This window comes from Chiroxiphia lanceolata, chromosome Z (assembly GCF_009829145.1).
Source record: "Chiroxiphia lanceolata isolate bChiLan1 chromosome Z, bChiLan1.pri, whole genome shotgun sequence".
NCBI classification, from domain to species: Eukaryota; Metazoa; Chordata; class Aves; order Passeriformes; family Pipridae; genus Chiroxiphia; species Chiroxiphia lanceolata.
This window is the reverse complement of record NC_045671.1, coordinates 2,677,426-2,698,648: the sequence shown is the minus strand read 5'-3', so window position 1 is coordinate 2,698,648 and position 21,223 is coordinate 2,677,426. Positions and strand designations below refer to the sequence as shown.

General features: G+C 44.3%; 1 protein-coding gene across 1 annotated transcript in view; it reads right to left on the bottom strand.

Moving 5' to 3' along the window:
- Positions 1 to 19,947, bottom strand: part of EPG5 (ectopic P-granules autophagy protein 5 homolog) — a 57,787-nt gene extending 37,840 nt beyond the window's left edge. Inside the window, exons 1-13 of the mRNA XM_032675904.1 lie at positions 19,900 to 19,947; positions 15,021 to 15,959; positions 12,557 to 12,800; positions 11,563 to 11,699; positions 10,856 to 10,963; positions 9,749 to 9,822; positions 7,334 to 7,442; positions 6,913 to 7,027; positions 6,142 to 6,292; positions 5,390 to 5,545; positions 4,872 to 5,029; positions 891 to 1,045; positions 148 to 288 (exon numbers count right to left, since the gene is read on the bottom strand). Of these exons, the coding sequence (XP_032531795.1) occupies positions 148 to 288; positions 891 to 1,045; positions 4,872 to 5,029; positions 5,390 to 5,545; positions 6,142 to 6,292; positions 6,913 to 7,027; positions 7,334 to 7,442; positions 9,749 to 9,822; positions 10,856 to 10,963; positions 11,563 to 11,699; positions 12,557 to 12,800; positions 15,021 to 15,959; positions 19,900 to 19,947 (2,535 nt within the window). The remainder of the gene's footprint in view (positions 1 to 147; positions 289 to 890; positions 1,046 to 4,871; positions 5,030 to 5,389; positions 5,546 to 6,141; positions 6,293 to 6,912; positions 7,028 to 7,333; positions 7,443 to 9,748; positions 9,823 to 10,855; positions 10,964 to 11,562; positions 11,700 to 12,556; positions 12,801 to 15,020; positions 15,960 to 19,899) is intronic.
- Between the last annotated feature and the right edge of the window lie 1,276 nt (positions 19,948 to 21,223).

The following is a 21,223-nucleotide window of genomic DNA, read 5'->3' as shown; positions in this document are numbered from 1 at the left end:
TGCCCTTCTGTCTTAAAGAGTGGAACAACCAAAAAACCCCACAGACAGGTCTTTACACAATCCATTCATGCCAAGACATATCTTGTGACACAGTCTGGTTATGGCCTCTAGTTTTAACTGCTTTAAATGATGGACATTGTCACTTACCATCCCAACCTTCTCAATGGTCTCTCTAATTCGATCCAGCAGTATGGAAATAATCTCTGTGTGGATGCTGGCAATGGCTCCCAAGAGTTCTCGACCGACTTTGGAAAAAGTCTCTCTTGTGGAAAGGCTAACATAGGACACCTGGGAATATGAGCAGGAAGAAGTTACTGGTCTTGGCTGACCTTCACTGGCATTGAAATAAAATGTCTTTTGGAAAACAGAGAACTGAATTGCTCAGTAACTGGTCATCGTGCACAAAGATTACTCATAAATGCCAATATTAAAATGAAAATGATTGCCCCAAAAGACAAAGAAACTGCTATGTCACAGTGCTAAACACAAAGTCCAAAATTAAGCACAACACCACAACACACTAAAAAAATTACTGCCAAAATCTAGAGACCACAACAGAAAAAACACCACACAAGGAAGTTCAGAGCTACAGGTTAGATCTGCATCAGAAAAATAAAACAACACAAAAAAAACACCCATTTTTCTTCATTTGTTTCATTCTGGATTTGTTTACAGAAAAGCTTGTCTTTTTCCCAGAAATAAAAAACAAGTCCTTCAGGCTATTTTAATTCAGTGCCAGATTATAAATCTCAGAAGTAGCCCTTTCTTAGTTCCATGGTAGAATAAACAACAGAAGCCAAGAAAGTTCCACACCTTCCACTGTTAGAAATGGAAAGAGCACTTCCATCCTTCTCCTGAATGGAGACATCACTAACAGTAACATCACTCACCTCATATATCTCCAGAACAATGATTTTGATAAAATCCTCATCAACATCAGCCCGTTTGGTTTGTGCCATCTGAGCAAATGTGGTGAGCAGACAGATTTCTTCTGAGCAGTTCATTGACTGGAGATACTTTTCAAAATTTTCGAGGTGCTGTGGGTCTAGGGGAAAAAAAAAAAAATCAAGTGAAAGAAACACGATAAAAGAAGTGTTATAGGACAGATACCAACATTTATACACTTACTTACACTCCAGTCCCAGAGAAGGAACCAGTAACAAAGGAATTATAATCACTGGAGTCTTGTAAATTAGTAACCTCTCTTCAGGAGTGGCTGGAATTCAATTTTTAATATTATTTTAACTATGCCATGTCAGTTATCCACAGGAAGAACTGCTTGAATCTTTCTGCTTTTTAAAAACAGTATCACAGTTTTGGCTTCCATTACTTACTAGAGCAATTAATTCCACAGATTAAGCCCAAATTATATGAAAGGATTCTAGTTTTAATCAGGACACGGCCAGGAGATTAAAACTCAATCCATCCAGGCACAGCAGAGAGGTTTTGATCAAGTTGAGAGACATTGCCCATTTCACATCCCATGATCTCAAGCAGTAATTAAACTGGGGAGATCATTCTATGCCGATTACAAATAAAAATACTGCAAGTATTTTGTCCTGGGCTTAGATTATGCCTAAGAGTTACAAGGAAAGGCGAGACTCAATTTCTCAAATTTAATACAAGAAAAAGTACTGGGTGCACTTGTTTGGAGTATATCTCTGAAAAAAGATAACTGAAGCTGCACAGGAAGGAAGGCTAAGAGATGCTTTCGCTCAAATTCAAGGCAGGTTTCCTCTTTAAACCCGACTGAGATGGTGCCAAACACAAATAAATATTCCTTTCCTAAGGGTGGGGGACAACAGGAAGGTAAGGGTACAAGGAAACCTCCACGGGGCTTTAAAATAACTTAAAATTAAATAATATTAAAATATTTTATTTAAAGTAAAATAATTTTAAATTAAAACAACATATAACTAAATAGAATCTCTGCAGCAAAGCAAGGACTGAAAGCAGCACTTGAGCTGCAAAAAGGTTTGGAGAATGGTCTGCCTCCTCTGAAGCACAGCATGCCAGTAAGCACTGTTTACAGTGATTTTACCATAGCAGCAGTGGAATATACAGAAAAAGCACTTATTGTGGCACTCAGCTACCCAACCTGTACAGGTACGTGCTCAGTGGGCTTGTGATTAAACACTTGCACTTAAGTTACAGTCTATTTTAAGGGCTTTCAAGAATTTTGCAACTGTACCTCAACCTGAGAAGGTCAGGCTTGTACAGGCAAGGCACCTCATGAACAGCAGGCTGGAGGATTGTGCAATTTAAGGAACAGTTTTTCCATACAGTAAGATAAACTACGCTCCTGGTAGATCCAGTAGACACAGAGGAGATGTCTCATCCATCAGCCTCCCTCTCCTAATGTTATATTTCATCCTTATGGCAGAAGTTACAGAGACTTGCGTTCTCTTGTTGTTTGCAGGTTTTTTTAGGGTAATGCAGAAGGACATGAAAAAAAATGACCATGCCATTACTGTATCTAAAGGCACAGCACAGTGACCCACAGCATGGGGAAGGGGTTGTCTGTGGGCTCCATTGCCTGAGACTGAAGGATGGGGAAAAGGAACAAGGCAAGAAATCCTGTCATCCTCCACTTAAATCCTGTCATCTCACAGTGGGGCCACCACATTTTCACCACGCACTTGCCAACTGAGCCAATTCTCTTCCTCAGACCACACTACAATTCAAGTTTAGAGACACCCTAAAAATCAGTGGCTCCTCAAATCTTGCTACTGGCAGCAGGGAAACTGACTATCCTAGAATCCTAGAACAGTCTGGCTTAGAAGAGGCCTTAAGGATCACCTGGTTCCAACCCCTTGCCATTGGCAGGGATGCCACTCACTGGAACAGGTTGCCCAGGTCCCCATTTAAGCAGCCTTTGAACACTTCCAGGGACAGGGCAGCCACAGCCTCTCTGAGTAAGTGCTGTTCATCAGGTTCTCACAGTCATTTGCAATGGAAACAAAGACAAAACTGTTCATCTTACATTTATAAAACTTAAGAGAACACATGCTTGTAATCACACAGGTCTGAAATATCAAGGAGAAACTACTTGGTCACTGCTTGTCAATGAAAACATGATATCCAGTTTATTAGCATACTCAAGAATACCTCAAGTAACTGGATTTTCCTTAATTCCCCATGGGGGTATTTTATTATACCTGATATGTCCATAGTCCAGAGGTTGTCCTGGTAAGTTCAGCTCCCTCACAGCACTCCATTTCATCAAGCAATTTCTGACTATTCCTTAAAAGCAACTATGCTCCCACCTCTACATATGTAAGCTTAAGCTTCCATCAATTACCCAGGCTTGCTGTAGATTCACCACTCTTTTCTCAAGCTTAATTTGTGAAGGAAAATCAATAAAAAAGGTTCTCTCCCAAGGGAATGTTAATGTCATGGTCTTCCAGGGTATTAATTACAGTAAATTAAGCATTATATTGATGTCAGTCAAAAGAAGGTATTTCAGAAGATTAGATGGATTTCACTGAAAGAACTGTTGATATTCCCTGTCTAGACACTGGTGAAAAACAGCATTGTGCTGACATCACCCACTGGGGAGAATGAAGAGGATAAAAATATCCTGCATCAGCATACCAGGGAATTAAAAACAAAAAAAGTTACCTAGAAGCAAAATAATGCCTGAAAAAATAATAATTTTTAAAATAAATCAGTGTTTGTTACTGCAACTCACAGCATCATACTACATTCTCTTTGAGATGCAGTAAAAATTGTACAGCAAAAAGAAAAATAAAGACATTCTACTGAAACAGTGTTACTGTTGCTGTTTTGGCTGCAAAGTGCTAATCAGATCAGCACTTCATCAAGTGCACACAACTACAGTGCTGATACCTCTCTCCCACTCCGTGTAAATTGCCTTAAATGTTAGTTGAGCTTGCACAGAGTCAGGACACTCAGTGACCTCTCAAGATCACCATTTTCTTCTGCTTCTCCACCAAAACAGCCACTTGGCCTACCAGCCAGCTGAAAAGTACAACTGGCAAGAATGAGATTTGCTCTCCCACAAGACAGCAAAGAGGTTGTGAAGTAGGGAGTTCCTGCTTTGTTTACTTGTCCCCCTGTCAGTCAAGTCCCGAAATATTTTCCATGAAGGCAGCAGCAAAGGGAAAGTAGCATTCCAGCTGGCCTCTAAACAACTCTGCTACAGCTTAAGCCACTACAGTCACTGTGGAGATCAACACAGGACAGAAGGTAAGAGGAAATAGAAAGAAAAGGTGCCATTTAGGACAAGAAACGCGTCAAAAGAAGGCTTGAGATAAGGGAAACACATACTTGTGGAAGACTAGCAGATCTCCCACAATGCAACTTACTGAAGCCAAAACTAGGAGGTTTAGGGGGGGAAAAAATGGAAACTCTAAAAAAATGTTATTTTACTGTCAAGAGCTCAACAGTTAGCTCACCAAAAAAAAAAAAAAAAAAAAAAAAAAACAAACACACAAAAGAAACCAACAAACAAACAAACAAACCCAATCAAAAAACTACCAAACTAACACTAAGTGATACAGAATTCTCTATTTTAGCGTTTAAACCTCGTTCTCCAAATACTTCTGAAGGTCAAGATGAGAAGTGGTACAAGAATACACAAGATGTACCTACTGCATGGCACTCTTGCAGCTCTGAAGCAGCCAGAGAGAAAAATAAATGGACAGTAGATCTGAAAATTGCTGTTAAAATAAGAGTCTGGGCAAAGGAGTACTGGAAAACCATGAACTGCCCAAGACATTTCTAAGGCCACTGGACCAGACATGCTGTTGAGGGTGTATTTGACAACGCAACCTGCAAAGAATTAAACCCACAGCTGGTGCAGCAGTAGCTGAATGGATTAGTAGCAGTCCTGTGTGTAGGAATTTTACCTTTGAGCCTTTCCTTGCAGTCAGCAGGTTGCAGAGCAGAGCAGAGCTTTTCCAGGTGCTCGTTCTCAGCACAGTGCATGACAAAGAAGAGCCTCCAAAGCATGTTGCTGGATAGTGTTCCATAAGGCATCTCGGACATGAACAACCAGACTCCCAACCTGTTGGATTTGAAGAGGCAATTAGAAACAGTTTCACCCTGACAAATCCCAACATTTGAAAAGGAGACCTATGCACACATTTCTGCTATACAACAGAACTGGGAATGTGAGGATGTGTATTAGCACCTCAAATTCTGAGTTAACATCATTCTGAACTGAGCAAGTCCTCAGAGCTTCTGCCAGGTGCTACAATCAATGGCATAATTCCTCCCCATCTTGATGCTACCAATGCACTGAAAAAATCCTACGTATTTCAGCCTTGTCTAAACCATTTAAGCGTTTAAAGCTACTCCAAATCCCAGTTTCAAATATCTAACTCCTCCAAGATGCAGTCAGTATGAATTACATGGGACAACCCACCTTTTGGCCTTCAAAACATGTAGAACAGCCCTAAAAAACAGTTCATCAAACTCCAGTTGCAATTTTTCCAGAGAGTAGGGATGTGCTACTGATCCATATTGTCTGTTGGCACTAACATACTGGGCCCAGTGGTCACTCACATGACAAAGAGTCATCCTACACAGCAGAACAAACAAAGTCAAAGGGGGATCATTAAGTATGTCATCACCACATGAAAACACAGACAAGGTCAACTAGAACAGAGTCGGGTCACAAGAGACACAGCCAACCTTTTGCCCTCTGCCTTCCAGAGATTTCTGTAGAAATTCCATTAATCTAAAATTTCTGCATTCTCCTTCCTTACTTTTGCAGGCAAACAATGCAAATTATCCTGTTATACCAAATGAATTTGCGTGTGACCTTCAGAGCCTTAATGACTGCCATTTCCTTACACAAGGAAATGGCAGTACATGCAGAAAGCTCATTCAAGAAAAATTATACTGAGAAAGTTACTGCTCACATAACACAAGAAGAAAAAAGGATTTTGTTACCAATTTAACTGTATTGCCTGTTGAGAACATGCTCCTAGAAGCCATAGTAAGGGACTGACAGAGATTTAAAAATAAAGAGCAACTTTTAGGTCTTGATTATATTTACTTTGGTTTTTTTGGTTGTTTGATGGTTGGTTCGAGGGGGTTTTTTAGCAGCTCTGAACTTTAAACCAGGCTGTATGAAACAAACTGAGTCACATCACAGAGGAAATGTTCTCTTACTTGATGAGATGACCAATTCTCTTCACAAACTGCCGGTACCGTGCTCTGTTAAATGTTTCTAACCCTGCAGACAGAAGTTCCACTAAGGAGTTTGCAAAGGCAAAAATCTTCATCATCTCCTGGGGAGTTGTTTTCTCAGGAAAATAAGCACCTAAGACAAAGACAGAAAAATAAGACAAAAAAAAAAAAAGAGTGTAAGTTTTGGTTTTTTAAATAACTTAAGAAGCACTCAAAGCAACCATTCACTATATGGCTGGCAAATAGTGCATTATTTGCCAGCTTTATAGTGAATTGAAATGTACGTTTTTGTTTATGAAATGAACAATAACACCTGTTAAGTATCAAAATACAAACAAACTATGCAGGTTATAAGAGACTTCCAGCAAGAAATTATCTTCATGCACTTGACCAAAGATTTTGCAAAAAAAAAAAAAAAAAAAAAAATCGAGAAAAATCACAGTAAGATTACAGCTAAAAGGCAAGGGGGAAAACAGTTCTGGAAGCACTTTTGGGAGTTAACTACCAACCAGATCCAAACTCAGGGAAAGGATTCCAATGTTGTGCATGCTAGTAATGTTGTACGTTTTTAATTCATATATACCCTTCCATATATACTTGCATCTCATCTATTTATTTAGCCTGTGAGTTGTTGCTCAGGCTCATTATTTCTTCACTCAGAGTCTCAAAATGCAGCAGCATTCTTGGCAGTGGTAGTCATTAATACGATTAGCACAAGCAAAATTAAGAATAACTCTTTAGCAACTGATTTACCTCCAGACTTAAACCCGAGGAACTGCTGAAAGAGTTCATGGAATGGAAACTGTGACAACAGAGCAATCAAGTCATCTTCTGAAAGCAGAATCCAGCTTGTTTCAGGATCCTCATCCTACACACAAACACAGGTGCTTTCAGTAGGTTCACAATAAAACCAATGGTAAAAGTGCCTCGCTACTGTATTAATTACAGTTTTGAAAGCAGTAACCCAAACGTTTTGAATTCTATCTGTTAATACCCATTCTAGGAAGCTCCACGCTCTACAGGGATAAAAGCAGAGTAAAACAGAAGTAAATTTCAAATCATGCTTTTTAACTTAAAAAGCCAGTTTTTCTTCATCTGTTTCACAAGGATCAATAACCTTGAGTAAAACTGTAAAAGGAAAAAAAGAGAAACAAAAGGAAGTCATCTGCTGTACCTCTTCTCCTCCTTCATCTACCAGGGTCCAGTTCCCAGATTCCTTCCCAGATGAAGAGGAACTTTTCCTTTCACTTGGTTTCATATGGCACATGAAGTCCACACGATTTCTGGTTTAAAGTGAAAAATCAAGTGTAAAAAAATGTAGAAAATCAAAAACTCTGAATTCAGTCATCTTTAACCAAAAACCAGATACAAGCATGAGAAACTAACAAGCGCAGCAGGAAGCTGCCCAAGCAGAAAAGGCCCTGCGGGTGCTGGTGGCAGCGGCTGGACACGAGCCCAGGTGTGCCCAGGGGGGCAGGAGGCCAATGGTCCCAGGGCTGTCCCAGCCGTGATGTGGCAGCAGGGCCAGGGCAGTGCCCTCCCTGTGCTGGCACTGCTGAGGCCCCTCCAGTGCTGGGGCAGTTCTGGGCCCTCAGACAAGAGAGACATTGAGGGGCTGGAGCGTGTGCAGGGAAGGGAACGGAGCTGGGGAAGGGGCTGGAGCAGCAGGAGTGGCTGAGGGAGCTGGGGGGGCTCATCCTGGAGAAAAGGAGGCTCAGGGGGGACCTTCTGGCTCTGCAACTCCCTGACAGGAGGGGTGAGCTGGATGGGAATTGGGCTCTGCTCCCAAATTACAAGTGAAAGAGTAAGAAACGGCCTCAAGTTGAAACAAGGGAGGTTTAGATTTGATATTAGGGAAAATTTTTTCATGGATAGGGTGGTCAGGCACTGCAACAGACTGTCCAGGGCAGTGGCAGAGTCACCATCCCTTCAAGTGTTCAAAAAACATGTGGATGTTGGCACCTGGGACATGGTTTAGCAGCAAACACCGTGGTCCTGGGTTAACAGCTGGACCCAATGATCTTAAAGGTCTTTTCCAACCTGAATAATTCTGTGATTGTGAATGACTCTCTGATAACCTGACATCCTCAGAGACTCACACCTTCAGTAAATTATCTTCCAAGTATTCAGGAGAACATAAATGACTCTCAGCCCTGTACAGCAAGGTCATTTAAATATGCAAGAAATGTCACTCTTCTTGCTGACGTGTAAGAAAAATGATGTTTTAAAAAAAAACTAAAAGAAGAATATCATCTTTCAGAAGAGATACTCTACAATATTTAAGGATAATCACCTGATGAATCAATAGCAAGTAGGATGGTGCAGGCCAGCTCCACACTATAACTTCAAAGCTGCATTAGCTGGACACCACACATGTTTTCCTAAGACTGGTCCTATGTAAGCTGAGCTACCACAACTTAAGACCCTCCCTGAAAGAGTTGCCTCAAATCAATCCAGTTTAAGTTCCATGTGTTAGACCACCTTAAGACTGGGATGCTAGTTTTCAGACTGTAATCTGTATAAATCCCTAGCTGTTCAGACAAACCAGCCTAACGTACAGAAAGGTTATATAAAAAGTTAGATGGAAGTCAGATGCTACAATTTGAACCTGGAATGTACCAGCAGAACTCTGCAAGCAGTGCCACAGAACTTCAGAGTGGCAGCACCTTCCTGATCTCCTTGAACTTACACGCTGATAACATGAATGTATTAAAAATTAAATACAACTTCTAAGATATTGATAAACCAAATTCATACTCGTAAACCAAATTCAGAATTCAAACTTGTTCCTGACATGCAGGAGTTGTAACAGACCAGACTCAGCTCCTTTACCAGTAAGTACAGACAATGTGCAGGCTCTGAGTTCTGGTATCAACAGCTGAGAGCATCACCCCAGACACATTAAGTCAGTCCTTGTTCAAAACAGAAGCATCAAAACGCTCTGGCAACACATATCCCACAACCCCTCAGAATACACTGGTTTCCCCAGGTAGCTCTAAAAGGTAAATGTGAAAATAAAACTGTTGAAAATAACAGCCTCCAATAAACAGACTCCACTTAACTCAGGGCCAGACTTTCAAGATCACAACAAAAACCCCAAATACCAGCAATTTGATTCTTTGACCCTAAAATTTGAGCAGTGGGAGACGTAGGTTATACATTTTATCTGAAGCATGAAAAAAAAAAAAGGAGAGATGAAGAATAAATGAAGAAGCCCAGCCAGTGTTTATACCAGCTTAGCACCTTTACTCAGGGGGTTCCGTTGCAGAGACAGAACAGGCCACCATGCAAAGCCAGATCTATTTCAGAAGTCACAGCAAAAAAATCTGCAGGTCTGTCAGTGTTCACAAGCTGTTTCACAGCTGAAAGCAAGCTGCATCCCACTGTGTACAGCAGGAGAAGGTATTGCCAAGGCTGAATTTTAAGATGAATGAGTAAACAGAGTTTGAATTAAACTGTGACTCTACTTGTGCCTGCTTTTATGACTTTGCCTGCAATGAACTTCCAGAGTTTTTACAAGTAGATTGTGTGTCACATTTTCTACTCTTAAATAATCAGAACATATTTGTAAAAGCATGTTCATACTCACTTGACAGGGGACATAAGCAAGGCAAGAGACTGCATGAAATGAAAGACGCCTGACGGGTTATCCAAGACTTTGATCTGAAATTAAATGCAAAAATCTTAAGTAAATCCAAATAAGTAAAACAAAGGGCAAATTAGTTTTAGCAGAGAAATTCACATTTCTCCCTCGCATTTTGTTAAGACTGAAACATACCCATAAAAGACAGCACCCATACACTGGATGAAGTATTGCCATGGAAGAATATTGTGACTTGTCCAAAAGAAATACTTATAAAAATTACAGGAGGGGGAAAAAAAAAAAAAAAAAAAAAAAACCACCGCAAAGAAAGAAAACGCCTCTCTTTGTTCCACATGAAGGTCTGGGCACCAGGGGGAATTCAGACATTGAGCACAGGGGAAGTTGGGATCCTACCATGTTAGGTTAATGATTGGGCTCAATGATATCAAGGGGTTTTTCCAACCTAAATGACTCTATTCAATGCTTTCGTTGCACCATTTGCCTTTCCTGTTAGTGCAATTCCAGTCCTTTTTCTCTGGCTAGATTTCCAACATTTTCTCCTCTTGGAGGAGCAAATATGTTCTTTGAAAAGAATGCCCCGGTGCCTTTGGATATGTGCACTTCCTCTGATCTATACAAATGGAACCCTTTCCTCTGCCCCTGAAACCAATTAATAAACTTTGCAGTGAAACCAATCCCATTTCCATGTGTAGGATAAAAACTCTGTTCTTCTTCATCCCTTACACATCACAGAACTGCCTCCAATCTCACTTGTCTCATATACAGCTGCTGCTTCAAGTCTAAATATTCTTTCAACTTCTTGGAGAACAATCCCAAAACCTGGTGCAGGAGGCCTTCTGAGGCCCATGGCAAGCCCTTGACTCTCTTTCCTGGAATCTCTCTAGTCAAGAGTGAAGTGTGCTCCCCTGTTAACCTGCACAGGGTTGGGCTATCAGGGCTAAATTCATCCCCCGACAAACGCCTCGACATCACCACGATTCCACACACCAGGAAGGAGTGTCAGTCATGAGGGACTGACTAGGCAGGAGACACTCTCCTCTCTCACCCTCTCCCACTCCCACTTTCTGACAATAAAGAATTAAACATTCACACCTGAATGAATGGACAAGCCCACTCGCTGATCCCAGCTGGACACCGAAGGATGTGGTTGAAGAGGAAGAGATGGTCACCTGGACAGCCAATTCTTTGTAGCACAGAACCCTATAGGGAAGTGTATTGGAATCATGTAAATAATTTCAAAGTTAATTTCTTTATAGTCTTGCTAACCAGAGTAATACTGTTTGTTCATTTCTTTTCCCATGTTTTCTAACAAACCTCAACTTTCACAGCATGTTACAGGAGAACAACATTTAAGAGTCTGTTTGCTTGGCTTATGAGCCACAAACTGTTTTATTTGGTGTAAAACAATTAATTTTTCTACAACTGCATTAAAATTTACTATTTATTATTTATTATTATAATTTATTAATTTGTTTATAAATCAGCAAGAACATAAGTTTCTCAAACATGACAAGTCTGAATAGTTTTAATTTCAAAATGAGCAAAAGCATAATGAAGTCCAAAATGAGCAGTACTGGCTGCTCAGGTGCCAGTCCTCATTAATGCTGCATGACTTCATCAAACAAGGGAATCAATTCTAAAGATTTGCTAACATATTCTGTCCCTCAAGCAGAACAAACCACAAAAAAAAAAAAAAATCATTGCCCATGGGACAGTGGGAGAAGCAACAACACTTTCAGAAATGACTCCTGAATTCATCCCATATGTTGGATCAGATATATCCATGCCTGCTCCCTCACCAGTCTCTGAAGCCACATGAGAAGGTCACTCTGAAACTGAGGATCTTCAATAACTCTGCGAGTGAAGCTGAAGAGGACACTGACACATTCCTTCAAGTGGCTCAAGTCTGAAGAAAGATTCTCTGACTGCTTTGAAACTGTAAATTAAGAACAGAATTAGAAAGCTTTGACAAGCAAGTAGTGGGTTTGGGGCCACATAAAAAATTGCTCTCTGTATCTATAGATACCAAGACATTTCAACACAGCTGCTTGCTAAATCTGTCAGAGAAGAACACTTACATAGAGTACTTCAATTAAGTAGTTTATAATTAAGAGCTGGACACTAATTATAAGACTATACAATGGTTACTTGCACAAAAGGCCTTCCCTCAAGATTAACTTTGTAAGAACCACCATTAACTATACATACAAACAATCTGGGAGGTGGGGTGGAAAGAGAGGAGGACTAAGAAGAAAAAATATCTGGGGCAGGAGGAGGAGAAATACTTTAGCCCAAAGATTACATTGACACAAACTCAAATGAAACACTCAGAATGAAAAACAAAAAGATAATTCTAAGTATTGCAGCTGTAAGATTTCAAATGGCCTTCCAAGAGGAGGCAAAGCAGGAAAAATATCCAGCTCATTTTAGAAGTGTGCACAATCAGTTTGGAAAAAGCACTCTATTATATGTTGCCTTGGACAAGAAAAGATTGGGAGTCTGGGTGTCCCATCCACATGATTTTTTTATACAGTAATCAGTGTCAGTCTGCAGCTCAGACAGAAGTCACTCCTGCGTTCAGTTTGCACTCTCCAGGAGAGTAAATTAAGAGAGCTGAAGTATTTTTCCTGTGAGAAAAAAGTTTCACGGATCCCTACATAAGATCAACAGGCTTTTGAATCAGAGGAGGAACACTCCAACACAGAAATCCCACCACAAGACTCCAAAACTACAGGTAAATAAGGCGCTGGGCACCCTGACCCCCACGGGGAGTGGTCCAGACCACCAACACACCTTGTTCTTGCTGCTGAAGGGCCACAGATCTCAGCAGGGACGAGCTGCTGAGCAGCCTGTAAACGTAGGACTCCACTTGGAGCCGCGACAGCACCGAGGTGTACGAGTGCAGGGCCAGGGTCTGGTGCACGTGCTCTGCCTTGGCCTCAAACAGCTTCTTCAGCTCCCCCAACACGCCTTCGTTCAGCTCCACAGTCTGGTAGCGATGGTGACCCGTCACCTTGCACTGGTCTGCACAGACACCCTGAAAGGAGAGCAGGTATTTCATGTGAGAGGTTTTGCCATCCTGTTGGGTCAAGCTTAAAGGAAACCAACTCTGATATAACCCTCTCCTCGATGTATTTCAAAGCTTTCATGAAAGGCCTCGCTCCATAAAGGGGAAAGACAAACGTTTGGGAACATCCTTCGCACTTCTCAGAGCTGCTGGTTACTGCAGACTCGTATCTTTGACTTCCAAAAAAACTCTATATACCTCTGTAACTCAGATCTAGAAATGGTCATGAAGTGGCTTTTCTGCAGAACAGAGAGATGTGAACAAAACCAGATGTCTCACTCCCAGTGACTGCACCTGCTTCTCAGTTTATAGATTTTCCACAACTACTTGGATCTGCTATTTTAAAGCTAAAACATGCACTGAAACAAGATATTTTCTAAGCTCCCAGAACTGATAATCTGCAGCAATTCCCCACTGCATGTTTAAAATTTTCAGAAATTAACTGCACTCTTTGTCCCAAACTGAAATCAAAAGCTGAGTCCAATTTTCCTCTGCCCTATCTCTAATTCTTCAGCACAAGAAAACCACGATAGAAAACATTCCCATTATTCTTTTAACAAATAACATTCCTGTTACTTTTTCAATAAATAACATCCCAGAAAACATTCTTCAGAACCAGCACTTTGGAAACACAGCTTGAAAGTACTCCTGCGTTTCCTAAATTCTAGAATAAGAATTTCAAATTGGTATCAAGAAATTCAATAAATATATAGTGGATCAGGATGGAATAAAGCAAGTAGAAGGCTTAGCCAAGTGTTTGATGACCAGTGGGGATGTAACAGTGAAGCCAAAATTGTTTTCAGTGTAGAAAGTGATCACCACTAAACTGAGAGTCCAGTGAGGTTCAGGGTTATTCCCCAGAAAAAAGGAAAGGATTCAGAACTGTTCAGTTTCTCAGCTCTGAGGAGCTGCACTCACAGAAACACCAATGAAAGCTACCATGTGCATAGGTATTTAGCACCCTTGGACAATTTGAATGATGTCAGAGTCAGAACAATTTCATTCACTCCCACTGCAACGCTGAGCTCCAAAGACAAGTGACACAGAACAAGTCTGGGGGAAACTTTTTCTGATGCGTGCCCCAAAGAGCTCCATAAATCCCTCCAGTTTGCAGACAAAAATGTGGCAGAGTACCACTACCACCCTGGAAGTAGCTAAAGCCACAACTACACTTACAGAGCAAGTTACTAAAGGTGGATGGACCCCTCCCATTCTCTGCTTTGAGCAACAAGGCTGCCCCCGAGCACAACTGGAGCTCCTCTGCAGCTGCCAGCTCTGACAGCAGGAATGACATCAATGGAAACTGTCCCTGCAGGCAGCAGGTCAGATGGGACATCACTGCTACAGTCACTGCACCACGTATCCCCCCCGTCTGCCTGGAATGCTGTGGTGCAAACTTCATCTGACACCACGGGCAGAACTGGGCACACACAGCACATTCTGACTGACTGCAGACATGAGACTGACCCCAAAAGGGACCACCAACACACATCCAACCACCTTACACTCATCAGAGGTTAAAAATCAAACAACAAACTGCCTTAAAGTCCCAGCAGGATGATACTCTAAAACACTGGGGGTCAGCGGTGAGGCAGAAAGCAAAGGCAATAATCTCTGGATGTGGAATTGTTGAAGCAAGTCCAGAGGAGGGCCACAAAATTGGTGAGGGGAAGGGAGCACCTCCCCCACAAAGACAGGTTGAGAAAGCTGGAGCTGACAAGAGAAGCTTGTGTGGGGACCTCACAGCAGCTTTCCAGTACCTGAAGGGGGTCTACAAGGAAGCTGGAGAGGGACTCTTCATCAAGAACTGTAGTGATAAGGACAAGGAGTGATGGGTACCAATTGAAAGAGGAGAAATTTAGGTTAGATATTAGGAGGAAACTCTATACTGTGAGGGTGGTGAGACACTGGAACAGACTGCCCAGGGAGGCTGTGGATGCCCCAACTCTGTCAGTGCTCAAAGCCAGGTAGGGTAAGGTTTTGAGCAACCTGGTCTAGTGGGAGGTGTCCCTGGCCACGGCAGAGGGAGTTGGGACTAGATGATCTTTAAGATCCCTTCTAACCCTTAACATTCTGTGATTCTTTTTAGGCAAAACATCTCAAGCACGATAAACTCGGCGGCAAGCAAAATTAAATTTCCGGAATCACATCCAAAGAGTTTGGGTTCAAAAGCAGCTTCAGCAACAGCACCTGCACAGTCTTCTGCTGTTCTTTGAAAGTCCACAGTCTCCCCTTCACATTTTGGCAGTCAGTTGTCATGGCCTGCAGCTCTGCCTCAGCCAGCAGCAGCTGCTTCCTGCAGCGCATGTAGTTCAGGAGCAGCTCGTAGAACTCGTGCCTGTCCTGATGGGCCACGCTTTCGAATTCCTCGGCATAGGAGTCGACATTCTCCAGCCACGAGCAGGGCTCAAAGATCTTCAGCTGCTCCCTGGTGAAGGGCACCAGCTCTGGCTCGCTGGGGAGCTCTGGGTACAGCCTCTCGTGGTGCAGCAGGGGTTTCACTGCCATGATGGTGGGTCTCTCATAGGACAGCTCAGCCGACAGGTCCGGATAGACCGACCTCAGTCCCGGCCGCTGGACACGTGCCTTGGACTTCTCAGGGAGCTGGGAAGTGCTGGGAGGAAGCTTCTCTGAAGAGCAAGCAAGAGGACTTTTAGCATCTTGCATGTTTTCAGCTCCCCTGTCCCGCACAAAGCCCAGCACTGTCTGGGAGCCAGCAGCACCCGGCTGGAAGGTACTGCTCAATACATCGGGATTTCTTGATCCACTGGCAACCGCCTCCACGGGGCCGTGAGGTTTGTCCAACTCGCTCTTCCCACTCTTCTCAGCATCCCCCACACATTCCTCATGGGAAGGAGCAGCTTTGAACCCTTCTGCGCCCGTGGGAGGCTCCAGAGTCGCTGTCAGAGCCCCTTCACTTGCTGAAGGTAAATGACTCTGGGGGATGTCACACACATCATTTACAGTTCTCCCGTCCTCTACTTCATCTCTGAGTCGAATTTCTGTAAATTCTCCAGGATGTTCCACTTGCACCTTCCTGGCTTGAGAAGGCCCTTCTGCCAGAGGAGGGAGGAAGACATCATCAGGCTCTTGTACCTGGGACTCTTCAGTACTTTTTTTCTTTTTTTCCTAGGAAAAAGAAAAATTAACAGTGTCACTGCCAAGTGAATCTCTCCACCTTGCATCCCAAATCCCACCATCACCAAAAGCAGTATTTGTCAACATCACATTTCCAAAAGCCCATAACAAATTTCATCATATTAAAGATAAAAACAAATATACCAAACAGATCTTTGTTCTGTAGTTGCCCTTTGAAGACTGACTGTCAGTGTGTATTTTCTTGGTCAGTTCTTGCACAATGCTTCAACATTTGTAAGTAAATATCTATAAATATCACAGGACAGAATGTTTCGTTAACATAGAAAATAATCAGCATAACAGTACCCTGACCTCTAAGGAGAGTCACTGCATTTCACTGTATTACAGAAAAAAAAAGTTTGTGATCCATCTCAAGTTTTACAGAGCACTTTAATGAATAGAAAAATATTTTCAAAAAAGCAGTTTCAGAACAAAGTCTGCAATATAACCCCTAACTACATCCTAAAACCATCACAACATCTGAACAATTACTGAAACACCTACTTTCAATGGGTAATACACCCTAGAGACACTGAAAAACTTAGTAATGCCATTGAAATTGTAAATCAATTTTAAATTAAGAGTAGTGTAAGTGTAAATAATTCCCATAAACCTAGTCCAAGCCCAAGGTGTAGAATAGCCTCCTTCCCAAAGCGCAGCACAGAAAATCAAAAAAAATGTTGATAATTCGTAAATCATTTGCCAAGTCGTAAAACAAAAAAAATTTGTAAATTGTGTCTGTACACCTACCAGTTTATTAGGAGTGAAACTGACGAGTTAGGTCACGGTGCTCCAGTTTTGGATGGCCCAGATAATGCGACAAAGAACTAAGGTGAAACTAGTACAAGCTCTTAATATCCCTTCATGACTGGGGAAAAGATGACAGTTTTAGAAACTTGCTGACAGTGTCACATATATTTTTGCTGAACATCTGATATGCCTTTGCCTTAAGAGAAAGCATAAATGAAAAACAGCCCAAAACAAGGCACTAGCTCAACCTTGATCTCAAGCCTAATTTTACTCTGCACAGATGCTCACTGCTCCTTTACAAAACAGAAACAACTCCGGCTTTGCTTTCAGACTGTTCTCCAGTGTATTAAAACCTCTAAGCAGTTCTGATCACAAAACAGCTCTGACTCACTCCAAGGCCAGCTAAAGCTGCAAGTGAGAGGTTAAAAATACATCAGTGCAATTTTTAAAGCCGGGACTTGTCATAATAAACATCTCCTGACAATTAACTCGAAGTCTGTAATATCCACAGGATACTGTATCACTGAATCACATTTCTGACAGTGTACCGACCCACATACTCCACAAATACGTGCTGGTGCTTTCCTCTCTACAATCTCAAAGTTCCCTCTTGCAGTCCTTGTGCAAAATAAAGTCCCTTTATCTCTCAGTATCCTGTATTCCTCCAAAACGCTGCTGTTTGATAAAACAACTTAAACTTTACAGAGTGCCTTTCAGCTCTCACTTTCCAAGGCAATTAAAAAAAAAAAAAAAAGCCATAATCCTTAACAGGGATTTCATCTGAGAAAGGACGAAGATGGGAGAAATCAGGTTCTGAACTAACATGATAGCAAAACCTGCTGTTCTACCAGAATGCTGAGGTTTACCCTTAAGTCACACGTCAAAGAATCACAGACTGAACTTCCTCTCTCTGGCTACAGTAGGAGGGAGTTTAGGTGATGAGCTCAGCACTGCATAACTAAATAAGAAAGCTAAAAAGAAATAATGGCTTATAATCACAGAATGGTTTGGTTTGGAAAGGACCTTAAAGCTCAACTCGTTCCATGCCCCTGCCATGGGCAAGGACACCTTCCACTAGACCAGGTTGCTCCAAGCCCCGTCCAACCTGGCCTTGGACACTTCCAGGGATGGGAAGATGACTAGGTTCATTAGCCTTGTCCCATGGCTGACCACTCTCCTCTCCTTGCACATCATCAATGGCACCTCAAGCTCTGAGGACACCTGCAACCTTTCAGGAAACACACCCGGAGTAACTGAGTGCTGCCCACAGAAATAAGCAGACACAAAGGCTCCTCTTCACCAGTTCCAGGTGGCTTTGCCACCTCACTGTGTTTCAATCAGCCTGGTGCTACTGGTGCTGCACAAGCTTAACTTTGGGGCTCCTATTTTCAGAAAGCCCTGGGCTCCATTCCACCACTTGGCAGCTCCGCAGCTGAGCCAGCCTTTCTCCCAGCTCACAAGAATTCCAGCCTTTCAGAGGATTACAGCTGTTTCTGAGGCATGGGAATGGAAAAGTCCTTAACGTGACTGACACCCAAACTGCATCCTCAGGCATGCCTGGCTACGAACAGAGGTGAGCACAGTAATAGCAACAGAAACACCAGGAATGGGTCGTGTGCAGCTGTGGAGAATTATGGGTTCTCACATGTGACACGGCCACTGAATTTTTTCACGGTGAATTCCACCTGGAAGGGAGGGCCAAGGACTGGAGTCACCACACACATGTCCTTAATGAACTACCAGTGGTACCCATGACTCACCACCTTCCTGCAGGGAAGCAATTCTCTGAGGCAGCAGTTTTAGGGTTTGACTGCCTTGCACACGCCACGGGGCTGAATCAAAACCAAAACAATGACACACTCACTCTCCTGGGACTGTTTTTCCCTCCAATTTTAACTTGCCTTTGGCTCAAGAATCACAGCCATTTAGGTTTAACCCTTTTTTTACACAATACCAGTCCACAAATTCATCATTTTCACAGAACTTTTTTTTACTTTAATGCCCTTGCTCTATGATGTGCAGTTCACAAGAAGAAAGAGGTTAAGAAGCTAAGGGTAACACTTCTATTTTGTGAGGTGAGATATTTCAGCTCAGATCATTCCCAAGAAACTACTGACACTCTGTGTAAAGAAAATCAAGCCTTCAGAAAGCTGTCAGTACTAACACCATGAGCAGGGAACACACTTAAAACAGCATTAAAGCCTAGGAAGAGTGATCCTCAAAAACTGTAGCACCAACTGATGATGAAGCAGCATTGTCATGTGCTATACATGGCCTCATGTTGTCAGCACTTCAAAGACAGCTCTATACAAATGAGATGTAGGACCACAGAATCACAGAATAGTCTGGGTTGGAAGGGACCTTAAACACCATCTCATTCCACCCCCTGCCATGGGCAGGGTCATCTTCCACTATCCCAAGTTGTTCCAAGTCCCGTCCAACCTGGCCTTGGACACTTCCAGGGATCCAGGGGCAGCCACAGCTCCTCTGGGCAACCTGTGCCAGGGCCTCACTACCCTCACAGCCAACAATTCCTTCCCAATATCCCATCTAACCCTGCCCTTTGGCAGTTTGAAGCCATTCCCCCTTGTCCTGTCCCTCCATTCCTTGTCCCGAGTCCCTCTCCAGCTCTCCTGGAGCCCCTTTATGCACTAGAAGGGGCTCCAAGGCCTTCCCGGAGTCTCCTCCCTTTCCAGGCTGAACACCCCCAGCTCTCTCAGCAGGACACTACACTAAAACCCCGTCAATGCTGACAAGTTCCACGGCTGCCCATTCCCCCCACCGCCCCACAGGACACGGGACACCTGAGGAGGCCGCGGGACAACAGAGTAAACACCCTGTTTACATCCTGCCACAGCGCCGGGCCTATCACACACCGCCAGCTACTCCAAACCCGCGTTACTAGGAGCGCAGAGCAGCAGAAACCCTTCTTATAACACAAACAGCAAACAACCAACAACATCACCCCACACACACACACGTACACCCCTCCACCCCACCTCCCCTCCCTGCCTCCCTCCACCATCAGGGGCCGCGCGAACACGGATGTAAACACGGCCCGGCGCGGACACCGCCGGGCGCGGGACCCACCCCGGTGGTCGCAGGGCGTGCGGACGCCGCGGGACACCCCTCGCCGCCCCGTCCCCTCCCCTCTCCTCCTCGCCCCCCCGTACCCCGTTACCTTGGCGCGGCCGCGGGGGCGGCGCGGGGCCCGCACGGCCTCGGCCATTGCCCCGCTGCACCCGCGCCCCGCCCGCACCGCACCGGGCCCGGGACACGCCCCCGCGGGCACCGGCCAATGGGAGAGCGGGACGGGAAAGGGGGCGGGACCCCGGGGTGGGCGGGGCGTGCGTGAGGGGAGGGTGCTACGCAGAATATCCGTGGGGACGCGCGGTGTGGCAGGGTGATCCACGGACTGCCAGAGGGATCCACGGACTTCCAGAGGGACCCACGGAGCCCTTTAGGGATCCACGGACTGCCAGAGGGACCCACAGAGCGCTGTAGGGATCCACGGACTGCCAGAGGGACCCACAGAGCCCTTTAGGGATCCACGGACTGCCAGAGGGACCCACAGAGCGCTGTAGGGACCCATGGAGTGCCATAGGGACCTACAAGCGTCCATAGGACCCATAGAGCCCTGTAGGGACCCACGGACTGCCATAGGGACCCACGGAATGCTGTAGGGACCCACACACCGCCCATAGAGGGGGAAGACAGCCCATAGAGACCCACAGACCAACTGTGGGACCCTCCGAGCGCTCTAGGAAACCAGAGACTGTCCATAGGGAAACACCATCCATAGAGACCCACAGACCATCCATGGGACCCTCCGAGCACTATAGGGACCCACAGAATGTCCATGGGGGCCTACAGACCATTCATGGGACCGACTCACAGACTGCCCGTAGGGGAGAAGGGTCCACTAAAGGAAGCCACAAACCCTTCATAGGGGAGCTGGGGTCTGCTGTAAGGAGCCACAGGTCCTATGTAGGGGTCTGGGGGAAGTCAGGGTCCACAATAGGGACATACAGACTGTCCATTTGGACCCACACACCACCATAGGGCCAAGGTCCCCTGTACAGACCGACAGACCCTCCATAGGGGCTGGGAGGAGCCCAGGATCCATTGTATGGACACACAGACCCTCTGTAGGGGCTGGGAGGAGCCCAGGATCCATTGTATGGACACACAGACCCTCCATAGGGGCTGGGAGGAGCCCAGGCTGCTGCCCAAAGGAATGTGAGATGAGAAGCCAAGCCCCCACTAGTGAGGATGGCAGGTGTGAGATCTACCTGTCTCGGCTCCTGAGGCACCTCCAGCACAGTGGAAATGCTGGCTCAGCCCCAGGCCAGGAACTGCTGCCTCTCAGATCCCAGCCCTGGCACCCAGCCATCCTCAGGGAGCCATGGCTGGAGCAGAGCCCAGGCTCCACAGGGAGGAGGAGTGACTTCTCCCAGTGCCCAGATGGATGAGCCCTCACAAGGTTCACTCGACATCACAGTCGA